Source organism: Lepus europaeus, chromosome 16, assembly GCF_033115175.1.
Source record: "Lepus europaeus isolate LE1 chromosome 16, mLepTim1.pri, whole genome shotgun sequence".
Lineage (NCBI taxonomy): Eukaryota > Metazoa > Chordata > Mammalia > Lagomorpha > Leporidae > Lepus > Lepus europaeus.
In genome coordinates this window covers 40143781-40162676 of record NC_084842.1, presented here as the reverse complement: position 1 = coordinate 40162676, position 18896 = coordinate 40143781, and the positions used below count along the sequence as shown (strand labels likewise).

At 38.3% G+C, this 18896-nt stretch overlaps 1 protein-coding gene across 5 annotated transcripts in view; it reads left to right on the top strand.

The window, feature by feature from the left end:
• Positions 1–12684, top strand: part of CLCN3 (chloride voltage-gated channel 3) — a 100433-nt gene extending 87749 nt beyond the window's left edge. For 3 of the 5 annotated variants that reach the window (XM_062213514.1, XM_062213513.1, XM_062213515.1), the window contains 3 exons: positions 1651–1867; positions 7912–7987; positions 9716–12684. In XM_062213514.1, coding sequence (XP_062069498.1) covers positions 1651–1867; positions 7912–7987; positions 9716–9874 — 452 coding nt within the window. In that variant the 3' untranslated portion in view covers positions 9875–12684. The remainder of the gene's footprint in view (positions 1–1650; positions 1868–7911; positions 7988–9715) is intronic. The other 2 variants (XM_062213516.1, XM_062213518.1) reach the window with 1 other exon arrangement.
• The last annotated feature ends 6212 nt before the right edge of the window (positions 12685–18896 follow it).

Sequence of the window (18896 nt, the reverse complement as noted above, 5' to 3'; positions counted from 1 at the left end):
GAACCAGGAACTCAATCTGTTTCTTATATGTGAATGGCAGGGACCCAAGCTCTTGAGCCATCCTCCAGCTGCCTCCCAAAGTGGGTATTCTCAGGAAGCTGGAACGGAGAACAAAGCTGGCTCAAACACAGACACTCCGGTGTGGGATTTGGGTGTCCCAAGTGACAACTTAATCACTGTGACAAACACCTCCTGCTCCTTGCTAGAGTTAATTATTTTAGTCTCCTAACTTTTATACAAGAGTTAAAAGTGATTCACAAACCCCATTACATTGTGAGAATGTTCTGATTTGCCTATGCATTTCATATATCTCTTTTTGGTTTGTTTTACCTGAATATTCTGATAACAACTTTATTTCTGTACAAAAACTTTACTCCCTTTTCTACATTTTAGGTCGTTAATGTCTCACTTCACATCATTTATTTTGTGTATCCATTCCTGATTCATGCTAATGATTTTTACACTGTACCATTCAGTTGTCAGACACAGGTCATTAGCCAGATTCATCTTCTGGACTATAAGCAACTAATAAGTATTTCCCAAAAATCATTTATGTCAATTGCTGATGGGCTTCTTTACTGCCATTCTCATGCTTTTGAGGTCGTCCAGTAAGTGCTAGCCATTGGGAGCTTCACTTAGTGCCTTCCAGCTGGCGTGTGTTACAACATGGCTAAATAATGCTTTAGTCAGAAGTAGTAGAAAGCATTGCCACAGTAATATCTGCTCCAGTTTTAGGACTGATGGTTATTCATATCTTGGCTTAAATATTTTTGTAGTACAGTTCATAATAAAAGTGTTTTACTACAACAAACAACCAATTATGCATACACAGTGTTGCATAATATGTAAAAAATATTAAACTGAATGACTGTTTTGTTCCTATTTTGTTTATTCCGTGGGATTCCTTCTTCTTGTGGTCTCTGCACTTTTCCCCATCTTTGCTACTTCTTGTCCAGCATTTTCAAAGGTAGGAGTGGAAATAGAGAGGAGGACAGAAACATTCGAAGCAGAGCACACTGAGATGAAGGAGAAATTAACAGAATTTTTGCAAATTAAACAACCCAGAAAATCTTCCAAATCCATAAAGAGTATAGTATTAATTTCAACCCATCTGTAATGCTCATTGCTCATCTAGAAAATTATACTTTATCATCAGAAAAGAGAAAGAACCAGCTAATTCAGAGGAGGGGAGTATGCTTCCTAGTCAAAGCAAGGAGGAAACTCTGTAGTCTCACTTCCAGTGATAGTCACCATCACTTCCAGTGATAGTCACCATGTGCAGGCTTCACTGACTGAAAGATTCCTGTAAGCTCCTCTCCTAATTTGTACAAGTTTTAAACTCTATTTTCCTTGCCCCCCAAAGATAGAAAACAACTTTAGCTTCAGTAAAGAATATTGTACCAGTATATATTATACCAAAAATATTGTATTTACATGAAAATTTATTTTGTTGGTGGATTCCAATTCAATCAGATACAAAAAATTGCTAAATGACTTTTTGTTTGATGCCCTTCTTTGTTATGAAGAAGATAGGAGAAAGTAAGGGGACTAAAAGTCATGGTAAACATTTATTTTGTATTTCCAAATAAGTAGGTTGTCCATGAAAAGAATAAAACCTAGTGACTTAAATGTTGGTCTTCTCTCTTTCAGAAAGTGCCAGAAAAAAACAAGAAGGTATCGTTGGTAGTTCTCGAGTGTGTTTTGCGCAGCACACCCCATCTCTTCCAGCAGAAAGTCCTCGACCCTTGAAGCTCCGAAGCATTCTTGACATGAGCCCTTTTACAGTGACAGACCACACCCCGATGGAGATTGTGGTGGACATCTTCCGAAAGCTGGGCCTGAGGCAGTGCCTTGTAACTCACAATGGGTAAGTTTGGCACCGCTGAAGTCTGTTTATTTAGCAGAACTTGTGACTCTTTTAGTGGAATCTTCTTGTGGTTATTAGCAAAGAATGCGAGTCAGCTGCCCCATGGGAATATCTGTCATTTAGCGTGGTTATAAATAAGCGACTTTATCACACCTGCCACAGAATAAGAATGATGTCTTACTGTAAGAACGTGTGTTCCTATAAGAAAGTGCCTGCTCTTTTCCAAAACATAAAGTGCCATTTCTCAAGAATACTGAGCTTCAAAGTTAGAAAAAGGGTGCTAAAAGATCTCCCAACCTGAACAGCCTATTGAGCAGAATATTTCTGTTCTTAGTGCAATGGTGGGCCTAACTTGTATGGAACACTGGAAAACAGCTTTTCTTTTTTTTAAGTATTTTATTTTTAGTATTAAAACTTCTAGTACAATACTAACTTTCTAGATATCTTACTGTTTCTTCTTTCATCCAATAGTTGATTTATCATATAACAAAGGAAAGGCTTCTTCAAAAAGATCATGGAAAATGCATATTAAGAAAAAAAACAAGGGCCGGCGCCGCGGCTCAGTAGGCTAGTCTTCCACGTTGCGGCGCTGGCACACCGGGTTCTAGTCCCGGTCGGGGTGCCGGATTCTGTCCTGGTTGCCCCTCTTCCAGGCCAGCTCTCTGCTGTGGCCCGGGAGTGCAATGGAGGATGGCCCAAGTGCTTGGGCCCTGCACCCCATGGGAGACCAGGAGAAGCACCTGGCTCCTGCCATCGGATCAGCACAGTGCACCGGTCGCAGCGCGCTACCGCGGCGGCCATTGAAGGGTGAACCAATGGCAAAGGAAGACCTTTCTCTCTATCTCTCTCTCTCTCACTGTCTACTCTGCCTGTCAAAAATAAAAAAAAAAATAAAATAAAATTTTTTTTAAAAATGCATGGATTTCAAATTTTTCATACCAAAATTCATCTTATAATTCATTTTCCGTGAATTTTTGAATCTCCATCATATAATTTAATGAGGTTTGTAAATTAACTAAAAATCTCCTTTAACAGATGCTTTTTTTTCCTTTCTACCTTTTGTGTGAATTTTTATGTAAAATCTTTTGTGTAAAAAATTTTCTACAAATCTTTTGGTTAAAGTGCCAATGACAAATGCTCATGTGTTTAAAATGTATGCATTGATAATCTATGTTTCTGTCTTTTATGCATAAACTGCAGTGTTCTTGCCTGATAGGAATATAGGAGAGTGACAGGTGTCAAAGGGATTGTAGAGACTTAATGCTGAGGGTGCCTGAGCCAACTTGCTTCCATTTGGTCACCACTATTCTCCTCCTCTCCTGGACCTAGGCGCTGTTTAGAGCTCTTTGTTCCCATTATATCACTGTTCCTTATTGACATCCTTCAGGACTTCTTTCATCTGAAGGCAGATAACAAAGGCTACAAAGGAGAAACAAAGGGTATTCTTGGATTATGCAGAAACTCCCTGCCCAGCAGGAAGCTGGGTGAAATACTGTACTCACGGCTGAGGGGATCATAGCAGGTGGTTTTGTTTTTAACATTGTGTGTCAGATACATGGCTGAAGAAACAACGTGACCTCTGTCTAGTGTAAGGCAGACAAAAAGAAACTGAGAGGAAGGCAATTTGTTTATTGAACACCTTCATACTTATTTACCTTTGAAGAACCTCAGGAAAGTAGGTGGTAATCTCCCTACCTATGGATGTAGTAATTGAAGTTCAAAAAGGTTTAATAATTTTTCCAAAATCACACAGTGAGCAAGTTGTGTATCAGGGAATCTATCTTTCCAACTTTAAAACCCAATCTCTCGGAGTTGGCATTTGGCCTAGCAGCTAAGATACCTCTTGGGACAGCACACATCCCACATCACAGTGCCTAGGTTTGAGTCCTAGCTTCACTCGAGATTCCAGCTTCCTGCTTATGCGTACTCTGAGAAGTAACAAGGGATGACTCAAGTAGTTGAGTCCCTGCCACTCAACAGGAAGATCTGGATTGAGTTTTTGGCTCCTAGTTTCATGTTACAGGCATTTCAAGGGTGAATAAGTGGATGGGAGCTCTTTATCTCCATCTGTGTGTGTGTCTGTCTGTCTCTGCCTTTCTTTATGTGTCTCTTTGCCTCGTAAATAAGTTTTAAAAATATTCTGTTGCTACTCTTTTATACCATAGTTGACTGATAAAATATACCCTCTTCCTTTGTGATTTTTTAAACTGCTAAAATATTTTCTTGACCAATATATTAGATGATATTGTTTTAAGAATAGAAATATAATAGAAAGGGCCAGCATTTTGGCATAGTGGGTAAAGCTGCTGCCTGCAATGTTGGCATACCATATGGGCATTGGTTTAAGTGCCTGCTGCTCCACTTCTGATCCGGCTCCCTCCTAACATGCCTGGAAAGCAGCAAAGGGTGGCCCAAGTACTTGGGCCCCTGCATCCACATTGGAGACCTGTATGAAGCTCCTGGGTCCTGGTTTGGCTTGGCCCAACTGTCGCCATTGTGGCCATTTGGGGAGTGACCCAGCAGATGGAAGATCTCTCTCTACATCCCTCTTTAACTCTGCATTTCAAATAAGTAAATAAAAATCTTAACAGTAGGGAGTTTGGAATTATTAGATTCCATAAATACTGATTAGGCAGTAAGAAAGTATTACTGTTGCTAATTTAATATTGTTTAATTTTTAAAAATGCCATCAAGCCATTGCTTTAAAAGCTTAGTAAGTACTATTTAAATGGGATAACTTTTCATAAAGCCTTGCTGATCCTTAGCCCTTTTAATGATTGAATGGCTCAGTTGGAACCTATGCTTAGTTGTTATAAGGTATTATTTGCTTCTGGGTGTTGTCTGTGCATGCTATAGTTTCTCCTTTTTGTTGAGAAAGAAACACAGAGATATAGTCAAAGAGCTCTGTCCACTGATTTCATTCTTCAAAGGATGGGACTGGGCAGGGGACCTCAGCCAGGGACTGGGAATTCTTTTCTGGTCTCCCAGTACTCGAACCATCAGTGCTGCCTCTCAGGGTCTGCAATTGTCAGGCAGGACGCTAGAGTCAGAAGGCAGGGCTGGGATCTATCCTAGGCATTCTGATGAGGGTTGCAAGTGTCCTAACTGCTAGGCTAAACACTTGTTCCTAGTATGTCCTTTTTTTGTTAAAGATTTATTTATTTATTTGAAGGTCAGAGTTAACACAGAGAGAGAAGGAGAGGCAGAGAGAGAGAGATCTTCCATTCAGTTGGCCGCAGCGGCCGGAGCTGTGCCAATCCAAAGGCAGGAGCCAGGAGCTTCTTCTGGGTCTCCCATGTGGGTGCAGGGGCCCAAGGACTTGGGTCATCTTCTACTGCTTTCCCAGGCCATTGCAGAGAACTGGATCGGAAGAGGAGCAACCAGGACTAGAACCGGCAGCCATATGGGATGCCAGCACTGCAGGTGGCGGATTTACCTGCTACACCACAGCGCTGGCCCTCCTAGTATATATGTTTATATACTAACAAATGTAAATGTTATTCTCTATGAGAATATTATGATCTATGATGACAAAGCTGCTGTATGAGTTAATTTTCATATTTCACCTTGATTAATTTCCAAAATTTTTGGCAGAATAGATAATAGAAAGGAAAATGTTAAAAAGATAGCTAATTAATACTGTATCTGATGCTGCCTGTTTATATGAAAGAGAAGGATATTTCAATGTGAAAATGTTTAGTTGCTTTCATGATATTTTCCTTATTTCTGTTCTTGATTCAAGGAAAATAAGTTGATATATATGGAAAGAAAAGAGATCATTTGGGGAGGTAGCTCTTGGGACTCTTGTATATAGGAGTTGGTTATTTATTTTCACTTAAAATTAAATGTCTTAACCAGAAAAGAAATCATATCTTCTGGTTTTTAGTAGAGCATATGAAATTCTGGATAGCTAGCCATGTTTTATAGTTAATACTTTGCACTGACGGAAAATAGTCATTTTGGGGAAGAGACATAATAGCTATAGCGCCTTGGATGCAAAGAGAAAAAAGGAATACAGAGATGAGGGGAAATGCATCTGTAAGCTAAAGATGTCCATTAGTTATTCGTTTCCCACATTGTATATTTTAATTTAGCATAATTTCTTAAAATCTTTCGGTTTTAGTGGAATTAGTAGGATGTTAGTAGGACCTACTTAAAAAAAGTTTTTGTGATAGATGGATTAGTTGAAATACAGTTGAGGTTTCTTTTACTGTGAACCTTGTCAAAACTTCTAAAATGTTGTTAGTCTTCTGTTCTCAGACAGGAGTAATAGGAAACATAGTTTTCTAAACTTACTGGAAAGTGCAACCATTTGGGGGTGGGAAGAGGGATTGATGTTTCTTAGAACAGTCTATGGGAAATGCTGGGCTATACCCTGCAACTTCTTACATCATTACTTATTGGCCTGAAAGGAAACAGCAAATTATTCCCCCTATGTGAGTCACATTTTTGCATTGATTTTCCTTCCACACCCTAAAATTAATAAAGTAGTACTGAACCTTGTCTATTCTTATCACTCTCTTTATGAAAGAGAGGAACAGCATGGACTGCTCCTCCCTTTTTAGGGCTATTGCTTTGAAAAATCAGACTATTTTGTAAATTTCTAAATTTGCACTTGGTTCTTATAAGTTTGTATCTGTCTTCATTGTTTATGTATCTTGTGATCTGCCAGAGTTTAATAATTTAGGTGATACTAACTGAAACTGTGTCTATGTTATTGGCTAGAATATGAGTAAGAATTAAGTTGGTGTTATTGTATTTAATTGCCAAGATTTCTACTTTCCTGGCTCAAGAAAACTATAAAATTAAGTGCACTGACAACTTTTTGTTTGTTTTAAACTTGAAAGTTTTAGTGTGAGAAGTACATCTATTGATTGATTGCTCATTTATAAACTGCTTTTTTCAGGGAGGAAGTTGTTCCCATACCCTGAGAATTTTTCAACTTATTCTGAAGGGTCAATATGCTTTTTCTTTAAAATAATAATATGAACAAACAATTTAGGTGTGGTTTTCCAATTTTCCACCCTCTGTGTTTCCCCAACCCCATCCTAGCCTTCATCTAAAGAACTATTTTATAATGAATGCGTGTGTCAAACCAGACTATTTTGAAGTGCCCTCGTGAGGGCTCTTTAAAAACTTGAATGTTCAAAGGCAGCATAACAGGAAGGTTGCCTTAACCAAATCAGCAGGAAAATTTCCAATTACCCTGAAGGGTATTTTGGGTGGGCTTCCAGAATTTAAAGATTAAAGTGTTTTTTAAAGATTGTTGACTTATACTGCATTGCCACATATTGCAGTTAGTTAATTTCCATTATAAAATTGTGGCCAGAATTTTGTTCCAATTTTGCTTCATTTCAAAGATCCTCATGAGAATTTATGTCTGTTACTTTGCTTCATGTAACGATATGTCAACAGAGAAATAATCAATTTGGGGGAAAAAATGCTGAAAGTAAGTCATTTTGACCCTTAGTCGTAAATGTTTTATTAGCTTATTTTAGGAAGACATGTTCACAGTTCCTGAAAATTAGGGTGTGTTTCTCCTGGTTGGTATTATTTATTTAGTATACATTGTTTTTAATTTAAATTCCAAACCATGGCAAAATCCAAGGGATTTCTTAAGAGGCATTAAGACTAATACGCCTTTACTACTGCTGACGTGGATTCAAATGATAGCTGCTGCATTATCTCTAAGTAGAGAACCCTGAAAATGAAACTAAATTTCAGGGGTTCATAGCTATGTGTCATCATTAAGTTTCTTTTGTACTTTTCTTTGTAATCATCTTCATTCTGAACTTTTATAATTTTAATTTAAAATGAAAATAGCACACCAATATTGAGAAATATTGTGGTGTCACTTTTGAAAGTCAGTAGTGTTTATGCAAAAAGAACCTGGAATTTTACATGATTTTTGGTTTTTATTTTTCTAAAGTTTTTCAGAAGCATTCTTATAGTTCATGTTTTTTTTCCTCTCTCATTATCATTATGATTGGAACCTCTTTTAATTTGATTTCTCACACAGTTATTAGCATAATAATCTGTTTCAGGATTGTCTTGGGGATCATCACAAAGAAGAACATATTAGAGCATCTCGAGCAACTAAAGCAGCACGTGGAGCCCTTGGTGATTAGATATATCAGATCTCCTCATTAGACACCTTAGAAGTCAGGAAGCATGAAACTTGTGAACTGTTCAGTTCTCTGTCCCAGATACCTGCTGAACAAAAAAACTTACCTACTATGCTGCCAGTTACATTTGCACTGATGTTATCTGTAAGGTCAATTTAGATATGTGTAAATTTCCATTCATAAAAAGTATGCAGAGGTTAACATTGTTCATTTGAATCTTTTTTTTTTTTTTTTTTTTTTACAATTTAAGAACTATAGACAGTTTGGTAGTTGAATGAGAACTGATTATTGGACATCCTAAAGTCATCACAACTGATCTGTTGACCTTAGCCAATACACCAGTCTCAGACTCCTGACTGGTTAAAAATGTCTGCCTTGTTGCCCAAACCCTTTTTTCCTTTTTGTTTACTAATCTTGGTAGTCCTGTGTAGAATCTAAGCTCCTAATGATTTTAACTGAGCTTAGCAATTGGAACTGCTGACAGTTAGATGGATTATATTAATGGGCACACTACCTAGAGTGTAATGTGTATGTATCTGTGATAATAGTGTTAGTTTTGCTGTAGTCTGCATACCTTCAAAGTCAGAATGTGTGTCCTGCCATCTCATTAGTGAATTGTACCTAGATCATGTATGTGCCCCTTTTGCATGATGTCTCTGGAATGCTATAAGCACCTCTTTGGGGTCGGATGTATTTGTTTTAACTGCCTTTATGTCCTAGTGGTTTCATGACTACAGATAAATTTTGAATTATCTATATAACATAAAAATTGTCTGGCTTTAGCAATTAATGCCTGGAATTATTTTGTCCTGCAATTGTCGTAACTATATAAAACCTGTCCCAGTTTGCTTAAGTACACAACTGATTATGTATTTCTGTTGTATGCTAATATTTCACAAGTGTTTCATGCATCCTTTTTAAAAACTACTAACCAGAATAATATAGTAGTTGCTCATTCATTCTGCTTTCTGCTTCACCAGTAATCTTTCAGGACTGCTTTTTGATTTTTTTTTTCACCTATTTTAATGTAAGCATTAACAACTAAGACTTTCATAAAAGCACTTTATCTTATTTTTTTTTTTTTTTTTTACCAAAATAACAAAAGGAAAACACTGGGGAGTGTCCTAGAAACTTGAGTTGTCTTACAGATTTATTCTTGGGGTTTTGAAGTTTGGGATTGAAGTTTGGTGTTGACCATTTTATATGCATTTCTTTCTCAATTGTATGTGCTTTCATGAAGATTTTGCATACAACTGGGCAATCCTTAAATTATATTTATTTTAAACACTAGTTAATTTTGGTTTAACCAAAAATGAAGTATTGAGAGTATTTGGTCATCAAGCATTTTGCTGCTTTCTTGATGTGATGACAATTTTTCCTTCTCAAATGGGATCAGTATCATTTCCTGTCCATCCACTCTCCCATTTTTGTTACTTTTTTGTTGGCATACATTAATCAAAATAGCTCTACTTTAATGAGGCATGTAGTCCTCAGAGTCTCAGTGGAAAGGACATTAGATTATTAAGTGACCATAATACTGTTCGTATCAAAGGATGGTTGCTGGATAATTTTGTTACCTTTACCAATAAAATACTTTTTGAAAATATAAAATCAGGCTGCTTGCTTTGCTCTATTCCTGTCAACAAAAAGGACTTAGCTATAGATGTAGCTTCTTTTTTTCTTCTCCCTTTTATTTTAATAGCAATGTTCTGTTCCCTTTCAGGCGCCTCCTTGGCATTATAACAAAAAAAGATATCCTCCGTCATATGGCCCAGACGGCAAACCAAGACCCCGCTTCAATAATGTTCAACTGAATCCCATAGATGAGGAGAGAGAGGAAACAGAAGAGGAAGTTCATCTGTTGAATAGCACAACTCTTTAACCTGAGGGAGTCGTCTACTTTTTTTTCCTCCTTTAAAAAAAAAAGAAATATAAAAGCCAGGCTTTTGCAACATGGTTTGCAAATAATGCTGGTGGAATGGAGGAGTTGTTTGGGGAGGGAAAGGAGAGAGGTATTTCCCTAAGTGACAGCAGCGATCAACTCCTATTGTTCTGCACTGGATGCATCTGAGATTGTGCCGTGATAGTGCAGGCTTGAGCCACCATGGAGATGACACCGGAGTCCTGGAGCACCTGGTCTGTGCCTCCAACATTGCAAAGACACGTTATCAGTCCCTATTTCTGGAGGGATTACTCTGAATTGAGCCATCTGTAAGACTGCAAGGTCTTGCCCTTTTTTATCAAAACTGTTCTGTTTGATTCATGAATTGTATAGTTAAGCATTACCTTTCTACATTCCAGAAGAGCTTTTATTTCCCTCTTCTCTCTCCTCTCTTCTCTGCTCTCCTCACTTTTCCTCTCTTCTCTCTTCTTTGTCTCTCCTGAGCTGTAACAAAGCCTCTTTAAATTGGTGTACCCTTTTGAAGCAGTCCTTTCTCATATTGAGATGTACTGTGATTTTATTGAGGTTTATCACAAGAAGGGAGTGTTTCTTGTGCCATTAACCATGTAGTTTGCACCACCACTAAATGCTCGGAACAGCGCACATGCACCACAACAAAGGCTGATCAAACAGGTAAAATCTCAAGTGAAGCATGAATGAAATCTCAGCTTCTGTGCTGTGTGATTCAGAATCAAAAAAAAAATGAGACTTGACTTTAAAGGATAAACAGTTTTCTTTTTTTCATCTCAGACTATGGATAATGTGACCTGGTCTTATGCAAGTTTTCTATTTCTAAAACTATTAGGATATACAAGTGCTGTTCGGCATAATGAAACAAAATGCTGCTGCATTGACAGGAATGAGAAGGAAGTATTCTGTTGAGCTGTATCCGATATCACTTGCATGTTAAAACACTGGAATTTTTTTTCTTGAAATTAGATCAGTAATTCTTTTCTTTCCTCAAGATATTTCACTGCTGACACTGAAGAAGAAATGTAATTCATAACTTGCACTAAATGTATATTTCTTTTCTTAAAAATTTACCATTCTTATTTATATTTTTATGGATTAAAATTTATAAAATACAGATCAGTTAATATCGCACTTAAATAACTTTACCTTTTTAATGTGATTTTTATAGACTAATTCAGACTTACAAATATGGAGATATGAACAAAGTTTACAATGGGAGCAAGGGTTTAAAAGAGGTTGTGGTTATTTCTCTATGATCCAATGTGTACATAAACTTTTTTCTGATCTTTCACTGCCATCCCCTGATTTATGTCTTCTGATCTGTCCATTTTGACCCATTAACTGGAAAGTTGAAACACTACAAGTTACTATGTAGATTAAAACCGAAAGCTAAATAGTATTAACCATTTAAAAAAAATCAGCAACAAATAATGAAAGCATAGAATTGCAAAGATAGCAGTTTACATTTTAATCTAAGCATGTAGGTTGTATTGATATTTGAAGTGTTCCACAATGGTTTGGATATCACCAGTGCACATTTTTGCAGGATGAGTTAAAATGTACTGGGGTGTGTTTGGGATTTTTGTTTTTGGAAATATGTGTTTTAATCATGGTCTTGGGTCACTATTGGTAAAGGCAGTTTATTCTAAGAACTGGCCGAAATAGTCTAGGATTATGCATTTTTGATAGGAAAATGAATTTTTGCAGACATTTTTGAAATGCACCTGACAACAAGCTGTTTTTACATTTTAGAAGTGGTTCTTCACTTCCTAGTTCTTAATAATATTCCTGGAGATTTGTAAGATCACATAAGATCTGTAAGATCGTAAAGACTTAAAAGATCATGAAGCCATATTAGGATAACAATTGAAAGCTTGGCAAAATTTTGGAAGTTTGGTGAATCATTCTTTTTTTTTTTTTTTTTTTGGTGACGTATTCTTGGCTCTGCTGCCTAGGATTGAGATTTTGCCCTCATGACTCACTCCCTTTGGCAGACTTCAGGTTTTCTTTGCAGCCCCTTCAGAGTGAAATCGTTACCACATGATAATTCCAAATATATTAGAGTATTTGCAGTGTGTGTGGCACTGCTGGAGTATGAACTCCTCCGTGTGGCTGTGGGATAACTTAATTGCTTGTCTTGAGTTAGAAGCCTTCAAAGATGAAAGCAGTTTCTTTGCGGATAGCTTCATCTATTAAACTGCACATGGATTTTATTTTCCACGTTTCCCATTTTGATTTCAGGTCCTACTTTGATTGCAATTGCTTGGGAGATTGACATTTCAGGGTAGATAGTAAAAGTGTTAATTTTTTTCCTTGATATTTTTATCCCTGGTGTGTCTTACTGCTGAAATACAGGAAAAGTGCCGTTTTTAAACGCATTCAGTAGTTTTTCTTTGATGTTACTATCTATTCCATTTTCCCTTTTGATACAGTGAAGTGTGTCTGCTTTTCAGCCAAATGATGAAATAGTGAAGACCATGAAAATACACGTGCCTGACTATTTGGCAAACTGACCAATATAGGTGTAGCGCCTTATTTGAGTACTCTTTCTTAGAAGGTATGATGAGAATGGGCAAGGGTGTCAGCATCTCTTCTTCTTAATATTGTTTTCAGCTTTGGTTCATGAAGACTGCTTAGTTTGTTAATCTGTGATGTTGCCTAGAGCTGTATTTATCTGTTTTTATTTATACTAGTGTAGTAAAGCTGCATATCATTACAGTAAAAATGATTACTGTGATGAGTTCATCAGAAAATCTATTAAAATCTCTGTGACAATGTGTGGTTTGGCATTTAATTATATTTGTAGCAGTCCTCCCTCCTTACAGCTGCCCTATGCAGTGTGGGCCAACATGCCTGGCACATGCAGCCTCAAAGGGGTGGAGACTGCAATACTCCCAGGTTGCAAAGCTGCTCCTGGACTGCGAATGAAGAGCCACAGAGGAGTAGGTACCAGGTGGACCAATAGGGCATATGATCCACCAGCAAAATCAGCAGGGAAAGTTGCCAGTATGCAGGGAGATTGCATTTAGGTTCACTTTTTAAAAATTTGATTGTTTTAGAATATGGTATTAGCATGAAGGGAAAACAGGTAAATGATTAACTTAAAAATTTACTTTGCGGGACTGGTGTTGTGGCATAGCGGGTAAAGCCGCCACCTGCATGCCAGCATCCCGGCTGGGTGCCGATTCAAATCCTGGCTGCTCCACTTCCAATACAGCTTCCTACTAATGTGCCTGGGAAAGCAGTGAAAGATGGCCCAAGCTTGGCCTCTGCCACCCACTTGGGAGACCCGTAAGAAGCTCCTGACTCCTGGCTTTAGCCTGGCCCAACTCCAGCCGTTTTGTCCATTTGGGGAGTGAACCAATGGATGAAAGATATTCTTTCTCTCTCTCTCTCTCTCTCTCTCTCTCTCTCTCTCTCTGCCTCTTCCTGTTTTCTATAACTCCGACTTTCAAATAAATAAATCTTTTAAAAAAATTAAAATTTACTTTGGAAATTTGCTAATAGAGCTGCCTAAAAGGGGGTGGTAATAATATTTCAATGAGATTTCAGTAGTCTTCTAATAGTAAACTTTTAGTAGAAAGGAAAACACTAAAAGTCCAGGGTAGATCCCAAAAGGATCATTCACTGTATAGTGTGTCAGATGGTGACAAATACCATGGATTAATCAGTTCAGCAGAGGTTTTTTAAGATTTATTTGAAAAGCAGAGAGAACTTCATCCACTGGTTCACTCTCCAAATGGCCACAACAGCCACAGCTGGGCCAATCCAAAGCCACGAGCCAGGAACTTCCTTTGGGTCTTACATGGGTACAGGGGCCCAAGTACTTGGACTGTCTTATGCTGAGTCCAGATGGTATGCTGGTGCCCCAGGCTGTGGGTTTACCCACTATACAGCGCTAGGCCCAGTTCGTTTTTTTTGTTTGTTTGTTTGTTTTTTCAATTCCTATGTGCCACACACTGTGAGAAGCATAGAAAATCAGGCAAAACTCCCTGCTCTAATAGAGGTCATCTAATAGGAGAAAATAAAGTGAAGCTATGTGCACACTGTATTCACGGGTGGCCTCAGGGGTAAGGTCACATTTGAGCAAAACTTAGACTGAGGGAAGACATTCCACGGTAGAACATTGCTGCCAGTCAAGGAACACCAAGTCGGTCCCCGTGGCTGGACAGCAGGAAGGGTGGTAAAGTGGGTCAAGGAGGTCCAGGGGGTTGAGATTTGACTTTCACTTCAAGTAAGATGGGAAGCCAGTGAAGCAGAGAAGCAACATCGCACAACATAAAGTAATTGGACGTCATTTTTGGGCATAGACTACAGGGGACAGGGTGGAAACAGGATGGCTAGTTAGAAGGTTCTGGGAATAATACATGATAGAGCTTTGAACCTGTCTGAAGCTGGTGGTGTGGTGAAAGTGGTTGGATTCTAGATACTTTGAAGGTGGAAGAGACGGGATTTGCTAATGGATTGAATGTGGAGGGGATGAGAAATCAAGGGTATCTGCAGGGTTTTTGCCTTTAGTAATCACAGAACAATGGAATGATCCCTGAGTTGGGAAGTAGTTCAACAAAGACTAGTTTTGAGGAAGCGTAGTGACAAATCCTGGTTTTAGACATTAAATTTTAAATGCCTAGGGTAGGCATGAGGCCTAATGATTATGCCCATATCCTAAATCAGAGTGCTTGGGTTCAGTTCCTCATTCCATCTCCTTACTGCAGCTTCTTGCTGATGTAGAGATGGAAGTAACTGTGTCAAGTACTTAGTTCTCTGCCATCCACATGGGAGACTTGGATTGAATTCCTGGCTCTCAGCTTCAGCCTGACCTAGCCCTTGCCATTGTGGACATTTGGGGAATGAGTCAACACATGGGATCCCATGCTCTCCCTACCTCTCAAAATAAAAAACAAGCTTTAAATAGCTTTTAGATTTGCAAGTGAAAGTGTCAAGTAGGCACAAGTGTATGAGAGACTGGGACTTAGAAAGGCTCAGCTAACCAAGACAGGTATCATCCTGAGACAAGGTGAGATTTCTAAAGATTAGACATGGAAGGGAGGTAGAAGAGTTGAGCACTGATGAAGATTTGGGGATTTAAGGAATCAGGAAAAGGGAGAGCCATGAGTGAGGTAGAGTGGTGAGCAGTGCCATAAGCCCAGTGGATAGTGTTAAAGATGGATTCAACTGTGAGATGTTGCTGATAAGTGAATTACATGATGCTTGAGAATTGACCTCTGGGAAGGTAACTGAGTATGCGAGCAGAGCAGGTTCAACGAAAGCCTGATTGGAGTATGTTTGTGACTGCAAAGAGAAATTGAAAACAAGCTTATAAAATTCTTCTTGTGAGGTTTTCAGAAAAGGAATATGACTGTTAAAATGCAGGGTATTTTAGCTCTTTGGCTGTTTATGGGAATATTTGAGAGGGGAAATTAATGAGGGAAGGCAAAGTATGGTGCATAATTGGTAGGAGGTGAGATTTTGTTGGAGTTATTTTGATTCTATTTCCTAAGTGAAAGAGCATAAGAAGTAGGTAGTAGGATTGGTGGGCATCCAGTATGGCCAACTTAAGGTTAAAATAAGGTCAGCCATCATGGTTCTATTTTATTTTTCCTCTAGCTACCTGATACTGAACAGATTCATGTCAGAATTATACAGATTTTTTTGTTTTCTGTTTTTATTTGTCTTAAGGTTCTAACAGGTAAGTACAACAAATGGAGCTGAGGATATGGGAGTGCTTCTGATGATGGGGAGTAAAAAGCTGAAGGTTGGGTAAAGAGGGAGGAATGCGGTGGGTACAGAATGAACAAAGTGCTTAGATCAGTGACCTATAATGTTTGAAAATTTGCTGGGATGTTAAAAGAGGTAGGTGGGTGAGGATGCTTAGAATGCTTGAAATTAAAATTTTCATTACTGGTATTAACAGGGTGCTAGTTTTTGAACCCTAGCCTACATCATTAAAAATAAGGAGAGGCCTAGTTATCAGAGGGATCATCAATATATATATTAAAATAAATAGGAATTTAATTTAAATTTGGATAAAATGACATTAAGCCAAAATGGTATTTAAGCTAGTGCAAAGGTTTAGTGTCAAGGCCAAGTAATTTTTATAGCAGCATCTTATATAGCTTTCATTTTTCCCAGAGTATTGCATTCTGCACCCATGTTTGTGAGGTTATATAGAAATTCTGTTCTCCAAGAGGGAAGCTTAACTAAATTTGAGTTGGGTAACAGTTCCCATGTTAAATCCCGATTGAATCAAGGTTCATCATGGAAGTGTGTAGTCAATATGGGTCTCAGAGAACAGAGGTAGATAGGTCTCATTTGGAAGCTACTATAGCGCTTGAGTGGCCAGGTCCTTCATAAGCAAAATCCTTTAGTGAACAGCGCTTAGATGGATCATGCCTTTAGTGAAGGAAGAAGGTAAGGAAGGAAGAGTTAGGATCCTACTGTAGGGAGTTTGCTTTTTAATGTTCAGTGTTGGAAGCTCACTGCCACCTGAGTTACTTGTCCTTTGACACAACTGGCTGGAGTTTGAGACTGGAAATCCACATTTTTTTCCTGCCCTCAAACACTATCACAACTCCAAGTATATTATCCAAATTATAGCCGACATAATCTTGTCATTATTTCATGTCTTTATAATGATATATTCAGCTTTTTGAAGATAAACATTCATGTTAAGTTTGTGTAAGGAATGGAGGAAAAGTTGATCATTTTCACCCTTTGTTTCATAAGAAATCATCTTACAATTCATATTCACAAGTATATAAAAACCAAACTACACATTTGAGACTGTTGGATCCCACCAAATGCAGAAATAAAAGCAACATAATATTTCTAGTTAAGAAGATTTTGAAGATACGTGAATTTTTATAATTTTGAATTATGTTAATTTTGGGGTGTTAATATTAAGAAATAATGAAGAAATGCTTGGGAGACTAAAAAATGAGAAAAACAGAAGCTTCCAAAGTGTTAGCCAAATCACACTGTCTTAAGTCTATCTTTTCTAATCGAAGTATGAGCTAATTCTTGTAAAGTTTTTTTTGTTTTTTTTTGTTTTTTTAATTTTGAGAGGTAGAGTTAGAGAGAGGAAGGTCTTCATCCACTGGTTCACTCCCTAAATGGCCTCAACCACTGGAGCTGGGCCAGGCTGAAGCCAGGAGCCAGGAGCTTCTTCCAGGTCTCCCACAGGGGTGCAGGGGCCCAAATGCTTGGGCCATTTTCTGCTGCTTTCCCTGGCCACTGCAGAGAACTGGATTGGAACAGGAGCACCTGAGACTGGAACCAGCACCCATGTGGGATGCTGGCACCCAGGCAGAGGATTAACCTACACTATAGCACCAGGCCTCTAGTAAAATTTTAATGTAAGTTAATAGGGCATGCCAACAGGTCTAGGCCCTGGAATTTCTTAGGTAACTAAGATGGCAGTCCCTTAAACCCTGTGAGATCTCACTATCAGAACTATAAAAGTTTCTGTGAAAATGAAGATTAAGGGGCTGGTGTTGTGGTAAAACGGGTAAAGCCACTGCCTGCGTTGCCTGCATCCCATATCAGCTCCAGTTGGCATCCTGGCTGCTCTACTTCTGATCCAGCTCCCTGTTGATGCACCTGGCTAAGCAGCAGAAGATGACCCAAGTCCTTGGGCCCCTGCACCCACATGGAAGACCAAGAGGAAGCTTCTGGCTCCTGGTTTCAGCCTGGCCCATCCCTGGCCATTGTGGCCATTTGGGGAATGAACCAGCGGATGGAAGATCTCTCTGTTTCTCCCTCTGTCTCTTTGTAACTCTACCTTTCAAATATACAAAATTAATCTTTATTTAAAAAAACAAAATAAGGGTAAAGACTTTGTCAGTTTCATTTTGGCTATTATACAAAATATGCCTCCCTTGAAGAAAACATCTTAACTGCCCACAAGGGTGGCATGGGCCATAGGTAGAAAGGGAACGGATCTAGGCTACAGCAGAAGAGATTTTGATCTGAGAAGTCGAGGATCCTTAATTCATGAGCATCTCATCAAAATAGTTTCTCAGCTATTTTAAATGCTTCTCAGTTAAAGTACTAACCTTAAGGGCTGTTGTTTAATAGTCTACTTAAATCTTGTCTATTTAAAAAAGTAAGTTATTCAAATCTATTTCAAGCTGATAGCTAAGTGAGAACTTTGGAAACAACTGAGTATTCAATAAAAGTTATTTGGGTAAGTCAGTCCTTTACAAAATGTGGAGGTTAAATCTGAAGACCTAAAAGCTTTTCTATCTTGAACTTCATACAAAGGAAAAAGATCTATAAAATAAAAAGGCTGTAGAGCCTACCAAGGTTCTTTAGCCTAATCTATGAAGTTTGCCATTTTGCATTTCATGGTTTGCTCTGTTTCAAAATAAAAGACATTGTCAGGTCTAAGCATCTGGCAAAACACAGTAGCCAAATTTCTATTAGAAATCCAAAGAAATTTGAAATTTGCAATGGAAAATTTTAACATTAAATTAATAGCATACTGATTAGTATGCCGTATTATACTAATGCCATGTACTATATCAATATACTGTACTACTTTGGTAAATTACAGACTGAATTAAAAGAATTATTTCAAAGGATGTATCATCAGATACCTGGACTGCTTGTTGGGAGACTGTAAGTCACTTGGAGATACTATTAAAATACAATTTGGGAAGGTCTGGGGTCAGGCACTCTGGGAGAATGCTAGTTACAGTGTCTTGCATTTCCTTCTCCCGTGCCCCTTCTTGGCCTCCCATAAACCCAGTTCTTAAAGCAATAGATACTATTAACTCAAGACTCAGAAGAAATAAATTATCAGTTGCTCATGTGATAAATATCAAAAAGGACTCCCCAGAAGGGGAGGATAGGTTACTGATCCCAAAAGCATTAGTGACTTCCTGTGATGTTCAGAGGATGACTTTGGTTGTCTTCTAAAATGTGGTTAGGATTTCACCATTGTGTCATAGCAGGTTAAACTGCTGCCTGCAGTGCCAGCATCCCATAT